General features: G+C 39.0%; 1 protein-coding gene across 5 annotated transcripts in view; it reads right to left on the bottom strand.

Moving 5' to 3' along the window:
* Positions 1 to 1,874: 1,874 nt before the first annotated feature.
* LOC126470195 (synaptoporin-like) overlaps positions 1,875 to 9,870 on the bottom strand; it is a 106,961-nt gene continuing 98,965 nt past the window's right edge. For 3 of the 5 annotated variants that reach the window (XM_050097857.1, XM_050097858.1, XM_050097856.1), the window contains one exon: positions 1,876 to 2,355. In XM_050097857.1, coding sequence (XP_049953814.1) covers positions 2,242 to 2,355 — 114 coding nt within the window. In that variant the 3' untranslated portion in view covers positions 1,876 to 2,241. Of the gene's footprint in view, positions 2,356 to 9,870 lie in introns of all 5 variants that reach the window. The other 2 variants (XM_050097855.1, XM_050097859.1) reach the window with 2 other exon arrangements.

The following is a 9,870-nucleotide window of genomic DNA, read 5'->3' as shown; positions in this document are numbered from 1 at the left end:
ACAAATGGACATTCAATGTAATAACCTGTTAATGCGTGTTGCATAGCACATTAAGTGCCCAACAAAATTTTTACTCGATATACAGAACTCAAAATTTTTGGTTTGCAAGTGACACTCATGTATTCTCATAGAAAAATATTGTTCAATATTCATTCAAACAATACATTTTTGTTGATGACTATCACTTGTGAACCACAAATAAATAGATCTCTGATGCACTTTTGAACTGACGAACTGACATTTCTTGTATAATAAAATATAAAAGCTATCACTAATAAAAACACTCAAAGTAACAAAGTAGGTAAGTACACTAAACACAGTTTAACAGCAATAAATTGACTAGTAATGTACTTTAAGGGCAAAATTTATTATTTACAAACAAGACTCTGTAGCATTTAACAGTATTACATAATGTAAAATCCAAGTTTGATACAATTCATCTTGAGGCTGTGTCCAGTTTGTGTTCTTACTAGATTTTTTTTTTTTAACTTAAAAAACCTAATACAAAAGATACCCTCTTGTGTAATTACCAACACATATCACAGTTCCCTTTAGAAACAAAACATTTTTGATTCTCCAAGTGACCAACATAGTATTATCTTACAAACACTAAAGATGTTATAGAGTAGTAAAGCAATAGTACAATTCACCAACAGGGCATTTGGAATCTGTGTGACATTTACAAGGCCACAGGTATTTTAAAGAAAGAAGATTTTAATTCACTCCCATTGGAATTAAAACTCTGTCAAGGAGACAAATGAGATTTCAAGGCAGAAGGTTCCTAAAAAATACACTAAGATGATTTACCAAAAATAAACAATGAACCTTTTCTGCAATACAGTGTAATATATACATTGTTGGAACTGAAAAATTCAGTCCCATGCCACACTATTTTCTCCCTTCAAGAGCACATCCTATAAGCTTATCTGTATGGATTTGCTTTTGATTAATATACCATGCTTATCTTCTTTCTAGTTTTGATTTGGCAGTGCTATATATGAAATGTAAAACCTATCACTACCGTATGCCCAAGTACATTGTCAAAGTAATACCAGTAGCTGTGGTTTCTTTAACAAATGTCTTTCAGCCTTTGATAGAGCAAAATATCTGCACTACTTTTTCCATTTTTATGTAAGATATTTGTTGTATGCACTCTCCCTTTGTATAAAAAGCCATCACACAAATTAATATAGAAGCCTGATTGCAGTTAACACCATGAACACAGGCAATAGTGGCACCATATTAACATATGCAATTGATAGAAATTTTTTTTTACAAAAATGCTCACTTCTGTCATACTGAATGCCTTAATTTTATTACTACTGAGGTCATACAATTAATTGCAGAGTTGACATCGAAGTTTTGTGCCTTTTGGAATATAAATACAGGGACAAAATGAATAAAAACAAGCAATGTACTTAAATCTAATTTAATATGAGAAATAAGTATGCATCATCTTCTTCTATATCTTATTTCAACAATTAGAGAGAGGTGTGTGTGTGTGTGTGTGTGTGTGTGTGTGTGTGTGTGTGTGTGTGTGTGTGTGTCCTGTTTCTATTAGTGCAGTATTTTCCACAACTATTTGAAGCTTATAGTTACTGCATTGTATATACAAATACTGAAGAACACACAATCCAAAACACGGATTTAAAAAAAAAAAAGAATTGGTGTTACATTGTAAGTACCTATTAAAATCCATGACAGGAAATATGACAGCTCCACATGTTTCAGCACATGGGCAACCACTATAGTGTTACAGATATGGATTTAATAATTGACATAATGTGTATGTTCATACATAAAATAGAAAAAGTAAGTGATATTCCAGAAAACTTAATTAGGACCATATTGCAAGAACTCCCCCCCCCCCATCCCCCCCCCCCCCCCCTGCGCAAAAATACTTGATTCCAAGGTCCTGTTTCTGAATGATAGGACACAAATATTTAGTACAGCATCAATAAAAAGAATTAACCCATAAATAATTCTGAGGTATTATTCTTATTAAGATATGTCCTTCAAATTTCTTCACATAAGTACTCGAGAGAGAACACTGCCACTTGCCATAAAAGGATGCAAAAGTACAAAAAAATTCTATGACTCAATAATACTACAGTAAAACAAATAAATTATTGTTCAATAGCAACTGGCTGACTTTTTGACTGAACATAAAAAGCAGTCTATACTCTGAATAGAAGAAGGTATTATGTAGATTTGATTTGTGTGTTGCAGACTATTTTCCAATTACGCTGTAGCTGCCATATTTGAGCTGCTCTGCTTCATTTTGAACCAAGAAGTTTCCTTGTATAGGAACCACAAATCTGATGCCCAAAGGAAAAAGTTCAGAAATCCAAGAATCTGTAAGACAACCAAAATTTCAATCAGTTTATTATTATCAGCTTTTTATATTTGTATGTATTACTCCTGTTTGATTTAACATATGATTTACAACATACATTTACTTCAATAAATTACTTTTCCACTGCACCAACACTTGTCTATAGTACAAAACCACTTTTTGCAACGTATCTGCAAATGTTGAAACAGCAGCTGAAATTAGCCTATCTGGCAGATGGAGTGTCACACAGAACAAACATTGCACGAACAGAAGTGTACTTCCTATTTAACAACTTGTTAATACAGATGCAATCAATGACAAAATAACTGTTTAACTGAAATACTAAATCACTAGCTGAGTACCTGGTGGTTTATTCCAACCTTACCTTCTATTAGAGCCACCACCTCCCCTCCCGCTCACCTGTCCAACACCACCTTCACCCTTCTCCCATTTACTGCCCCCCCCCCCCCTCCACCTGTCAATCTCCTCCTACTTTGCCTCTCTGAATCTCAATTTTATCACCACTATCCCAGTAGATGGTTGCCATTTTTTAAACCCATAATATTTTTTGGCATGTAGTAAGTAGAATGAGTACCAAGTTAGACTGAAATCAATCCAGTAGTTTCGGAGAAGCTTTTTACCCACTGTTTTGGCCACTTACAATGTCACATAATTAACATATTTTTACACAGTTTATCTGTATATCTAGCGAATTTCACCCTGCAGTGTCATTTTCACACAGCTCAGTCTTTATGACAACACATCTTCAGAACTGTGTGTTGTACAATGACAATTTTGCACATATATTCAGTGGTTTATGTGAATACTGGCTTCAGAAAGTGTAACAAACACAGTTAATTGCAAAGAAGTAATAAATTAAAATGTAATGCCTGATGTGGCAGTTTTACTGCAACAATGAAACAAACCTGCCAAATTTAAACAGACGCAAAATCCCCAAGATTGGCGATCTTTTACAGAAGTTCGAAATTTAGTGTGGACTTCAATGCCAGATGCTTATAACAGTTTCCACAATGACACTGTCTCGAAACCTGGCAGAAAATCCAAAGATATCCTGGTCGTATGTGAAGTATGTTAGCAGCAAGAAATAATCGATGCCTTCTCTGTGCGATAGCAATGGAGATACTATCGAAGACAGTGCTGCCAAAGCAAAGTTACTAAACACAACCTTCAGAAATGCCTTCACAAAAGAAGACAAAGTAAATATTCCAGAATTCGAATCAAGAACAGCTGCCAACACGAGTAACGTAGAAGTAAATATCCTTGGAGAAGTGAAGCAACTTAAATCACTGAATAAAACCAAGTCTTCTAGGTCACACTGTATACCAATTAGGTTTCTTTCAGAGTATGCTGATGCATTAGCTCCATACTTAATGATCATATACAACCTTCGCTCGACGAAAGATCCGTAGCCATGTCACACATGTCAACACCAATATTCAAGAAAGGTAGTAGTAGTAATCCACTTAATTACAGGCCTATATCGTTAACACTTAATTACAGGCCCATATCGTTAACATCGAAATGCAGCAGGATTTTGTAACACATATTCTGTTCGAACATTATGAATTACCGTGAAGAAAATGGTCTATTGATACACAGTCAACATGGGTTTAGAAAGCATTGTTCTTGTGAAACACAACTAGCTCTTTATTTGCAGGAAGTGCTACTGGCAAGGGTTTTGGATCATTTCCATATTTCTGGATTTCCAGAAGACTTGACACTGTACCACACAAGCAGCTTGTAGCGAAATTGCATGCTTATGGAATATCATCTATTATGAGACTGGATTTGTGATTTCCTGACAGAGGGGTCACAGTTCGTAGTAACTGATGGAAAGTTATCGAGTAAACAGAAGTGATTTCTGGCGTTCCCCAAGGTTGTTTGCAGATGACGCTGTTTATCAACTAATAAAGTCATCAGAAGATCAAAACAAACTGCAAAATGATTTAGAAAAGATATCTGTATGGTGCAAAAACTAGCAGTTGACCCTAAATAACAAAAAGTGTGAGGTCATCCACCTGAGTGTTAAAAGGAATTCGTTCAACTTTGGTTACAGGATAACTCATTCAAATCTAAGGGTCATAAATTCAACGAAATATCAAGGAATTACAATCATGAACAACTTAAATTGGAAGGAACACACAGAAAATGTTGTGAGGAAGGCTAACCAAAGACTGTGTTTTATTGGCATGACACTTAGAAAATGTAACAGATCTACTAAGGAAACTGCTTACACTACGCTTGTCTGTCCTCTTTTAGAATACTGCTCACTGTGTGGGATCCTTACCAGATAGGACTAACAGAGTACATAGAATAAGTTCAAAGATGAAATAGGGGAGAGTGTGTCACTGAAATGATACAGGATTTGTGCTGGACATCATTTAAAAAAGCATTTTTTGTTGTGGCGGAATCTTCTGATGAAATTCGAATCACCAACTTTCTTCTCCGAATGCAAAAATATTTTGTTGACACTGACCTACATAGGGAAAAACAATCACCACTATAAAATACGGGAAATCAGAGCTCGTACGGAATGATATAGGTGTTCATTCTTTCTGTGCACTATACAAGATTTGAATAATAGAGAATTGTGAAGGTGGCTCGACGAACCCGCTGCCATGCACTTAAATGTGATTTGCAGAGTATCGATGTAGATGTAGAACAGTAAAAATGTAGTAAGCAATAAACACTCTTTCCTTTCATCAGTTACTGGGGGATGTAGGCGAGAAAAAGTTTTGCAAACGTTTGAAACCATATGTAGTTTTTTGCAAGTCAGTAAGTGCTCTCATTCTCTAATACTGGATGAATAAAGTCTCAGTATCTGTGCTGTAGACTACACTTCATTTTTAACACCCACCCCTCCTCCCCACTCCTTTCACACACTATGTGATCAAAAGTATCCGGGCACACCCAAAAACGTACGTTTTTCATAGTAAGTGCATTGTGCTGCCACCTTGCCACCTGCTGCCAGGTACTCCATATCAGCAACCTCAGTAGTCATTAGACATCATGAGAGATCAGAATGGGGTGCTCCACAGAACTCGCGTATTTTGAACGTGCTCAGGTGATTGGGTGTCACTTGTGTCATACGTCTGTATGACAGATTTCCACACTCCTAAACATCCCTAGGTCCACTGTTTCCGATGTGATAGTGAAGGGACATGTGCAGCACAAAAGCATACACGCCTACACGCCAACCTCATCTGTTGGCTAACAGAAATTCCGAAAGAGGGCAGTAACATGTAATAGGCAGACATCTATCCAGACCATCACACAGGAATTCCAAAATGCATCATGATCCACTGCAAGTACTATTCCAGTTATACGGTAGGTGAGAAAACTTTGATTTCATGGTAGAGCGGCTGTTCGTAAGCCACAAATCACACCGGTAAATGCCAAACACCACCTCACTTCATGTACGATTGAACAGTGAAAAAACATTGTGTGGGGTGACAAGTCATGGTATACAATGTGGCGATCTATTGGCAGGGTGTGGGTATTGTGAAGGCCCAGTGAATGTCACCTGCCAGCGTGTGTAGTGCCAACAGTGAAATTCGGAGGCGGTGGTGTTATGGTGTGTGTGTGTGTGTGTGTGTGTGTGTGTGTGTGTGTGTGTGTGTAAGGGGGGGGGGGGGGTGCGGCTTGCACCCCTTGTTATTTTGCATGGCACCATCACACCACAGGCCCATATTGATGTTCTAAGCACCTTCTTGCTTCCCACTGTTGAAGAGCACTTCAGGTTTGGTGATTGCATCTTTCAACACAATCGAGCACCTGTTCATAATGCACAGCCTGTGTAGGAGTATTTACATGACAGTAACATCCGTGTAATGGACTGGCCTGCACAGAGTACTGACCTGACTCCTATAGAACACCTGTGGGATGTTTTGGAACGCCGACTACGTGCCAGGCCTCATCGACTCGTATCAGTACCTATACTCAGTGCAGCACTCTGAAGAATGGGCAGCAATTCCCAAGAAACTTCCAGCACCTGACTGAATGTATGCCCACGAGAGTGGAAGCTGCCATCAAAGCTAAGGATGGGCCAACACCATATTGAATTCCGGCATTACAGAAGGAGGGCACCACAAACTTAAGTCACTTACAGCCAGGTGACCAGATACTTAAATCAAATAGTGTAGGCAGGTGGTTTGTACTCCTGAAGTGATTCTTTCCTGACAGTATGCGATGTGCATACCAAATTTGGTTGAAGTTAATCCAGGGGTTTAACAGAAGGTGTGGAAAACACCAGGGGATAAGAACTGCATAGGAAACTACCATATTTTATTAATAACCAAACCAGAATGTTTAGTCCACCCATACCTGTTCACATGTTTGGTGTCTAGGACTTTACTATCTTATGGATCCATTAGTAGAGCCTATCTAGCATCTGACAAATGAACTGCAAAAGCCACAAACATTCGTATCACAAATAAAGAACAGAAATGAAATAGATCTTCAATACTAATGTTATGTCTAGGGATTAAAGTAAATTTATTCAGAATATAGTAATGTGGGGTACTAGCCTTCTTGTACCCAATCAATTGACAGACATAGCAATCCTTACTCCACTCCTTGGTTTGGACCTTAATTCCCTCAACCCGTAAAACGTCAAGGCTCACTGTTGCAAAGATTCAAATGGCTTTTTTAACCAAGGATAGTTGAACGTATGTTTCTGTAGTGGTCAGTTAATGGAAAGTGATGGAGGCAGTTTTGAATCAGACAGGATCTTATGTGATAAGTACACAATGATAAGAAGCTGTTACATGGACAGAGGGGACTCTTCAGCCTCTACAACCAAGCTAACAGTTGGGCTTGTGGGGTGAACTCACTCTGGCAGATGACTGCAGATAGTGAAGTGGTCACTTCCATGCAAGTCATGGTCCACTTCCCACTGAGTGATACCTCCAAGGGCAAATGAACACAAGTAGTGTATGGGTATAGGCGAACCAGTAACAATGCTGTAGTGTTAATTACTCCACCCTGCTCCACTCCTCAGGCAGATGGTGGAAGATCTTGGTAGAGCAGTAAATATGTTTAAATTTATTAAAAGGAGAAATAGATGTGAGATTTCAGCAATAAAGTGATTGAGCTTCTCAACAATGGGGTGTTGTGGTAGGAGGTACACAGAGCATACTGTGTTGTTAGTATGGGCAAGAACATGACCAGTACTGCTTGTAATGTTAAGTGCACAGGGAAAGTGGCATATGCCTTTGACGAACATTACCACCCCACTCTTTAACCTGTCACCAGTAAGGTTGTCTTTTCCTCAGGAGGCTATGTCTTCCAAGTACAAGACCATCCATGTTTTAAAAATTTCTTGAAAGGACATGTAGAGGGGTCTTTCATGTACATGAAGTCAATTCATTTATGTATGTCCTGAATTTTAATCTTAAACTGGAGTATGGAGCCAATTTTAACACTTTTTTGATCATGTCAGCCATGTCATTATCACATCTGAAGGCATCTGGGATAGCTTGTTACTTTAACCCATTTCTTCATTCACGGGTGAAGGAGAAAGATTTGGTTTGGAGGCACTGTTCTTGAACTGCTTTTTCTACAATTAATTTATTTCAACATTTTTCAGCAGTGTATCTGAGATGCTATTAAACCAGGTTCCAATATTTCGGCTGGCAACCTTTCAGCCATTCTCAAGATGAGTCACTTGCAAGATTTTGAAGCACCACTTTACACTATGGAGTAAACCCATGTTCATCATAACACTACTGACAGCAAGAAGTGTCAGTTAAAATACCAGAAGAAGATTTTATATTATCCTGAATACAACCCCCCCCCCTCCCCCCAAACAAAAGAAAAAAAATTGAATATTTGATCACAACATTAATATGTTTGCTTTCTCTTGTTCTTATATTGTGGCTACCTTTTTTGCAGTTTCTTGAACCTGATTCCTTTGCAGGTGTGCATGTGTGTGGTAGTATTGGTTCCTGTTCAGTTGGATGTCTGCACCAAAAATATAATAATTTTGTAGAGCACATTCCCACGAAAGGCAAAGGTCCAGAGTTGGAATCTTGGTCCAGCACACAGTTTTGGTCTGCCAGGAAGTTTTATAATGACAGGTTTTTTCACAAAGAGGAAGGCACTGCTGAGAAATGTTGGAGGGTCAGTCACTTTACATTCCTTCTTGGCTTCCACAATTGGGATCTACTCTCCTCTTTTTGAACTTTTTTTGTTCTCAGTGAATTTTGGGAAGTCTTGGTTTCATATTGGTTTGCTTTCAAATCAGTTGATACACACAGCTAGAGAGATGCTGTCAGTGCAAAGTTCATGAGTTGCCTTTCAGAGTTTTACCCACAGGTTGCTTCTCCTTTGGAACTCATTGTTGTCACTGTGTCGGGGGCGCAAGTCTCAACCGTAAACTAGAGGAAGCATCCACACAGTATTCTCTCACTATCAGAGCAGTGGAAGTCACAAGGAAAGTGGCAGTCTTCACCAGCTCTATATTATTTCTTTTTTTCATTTGTTGCACCTCAGTTGTTCCTTCATATGGCCAGTCTTGTGTAATTTAGGAGACATCCATCTCATCCATCATGACGCAAGACGTACTCTTGCTTCAGTAGAGAGTGTTTGGCACCTCAGTGAGAAAGTCATTGAGTTTATGGATTATCTTTGTAGATCCGCCTGATAGGATCATTTTGTAATGGACAGCTAGCTGGTCGGGGAATACCTTGGGATTCAGTGAAAAATTTTATTCCGCATTTCTTGCTTGTGTATTCAACTAAGCATCCAATGCTAGTTCCATAGTTCAGCTACCCAATCTTTTAGCAAAATGTATCCCATTCTCTTTACATACAAGGGTTGTTGTCACCCTGATTCCCACCCTCTGGTGGGATTACCAGTTTGAATGCACCTCACTTTCCTCTGCCACAATCTCCAATCTCTCTTCCCTGGACTGTGATTTCCAGATTTCCTCACATACTCCCCAGAATGGTGCCTGGCCTCAGAATTGACTCTCATGACATTTCAGCACCTGTTACATCCAGTTCTTCAAGAGTTCCAAGGTGCTATCATCCTTTACACCAATGGCTCAAACTATGCCTCAGATGGGATATGCCTGTAAATCTCCTACTGATATTTAACACCACTTGCTCCTGGGAACATGTGTTTACAACACAGCTGACAACCACTAGCAGAGCCTCTATTTTATTAGACGGACCTCCCTTGACCCTGTTTTAATACAAACTGAGTCAATGAGCAGGCTTGTGACCGATGCTATTCTTGCCATCCTTTGGTCTCCACTATTCATGACCTTCTCACTTACCTTCATCATGCTGCCTGTTCAGTTGTCTTTCTGAGTCTCAAGTCATGGGGGTGCCCCAGGGAATGAACTGGCTGAGCCATTTGGCTAGGGAGCAAATACTTACTCTCGTTTGCAGTGCTGATCCCAGGTGCAGATTTGTGGATGCACACGGTATCTCTGGCTGCTCAGAAATGTAACAAAATGTGATGGGCTACTGCCTCATCTATGAAATCTGCACAATCTAGATGACAGCAGC

The sequence above is a fragment of the Schistocerca serialis genome, chromosome 3 (assembly GCF_023864345.2).
Source record: "Schistocerca serialis cubense isolate TAMUIC-IGC-003099 chromosome 3, iqSchSeri2.2, whole genome shotgun sequence".
Taxonomy (NCBI): domain Eukaryota; kingdom Metazoa; phylum Arthropoda; class Insecta; order Orthoptera; family Acrididae; genus Schistocerca; species Schistocerca serialis.
Note: the sequence above shows the minus strand (reverse complement) of the source record. Positions and strands in the feature narration are given on the sequence as shown.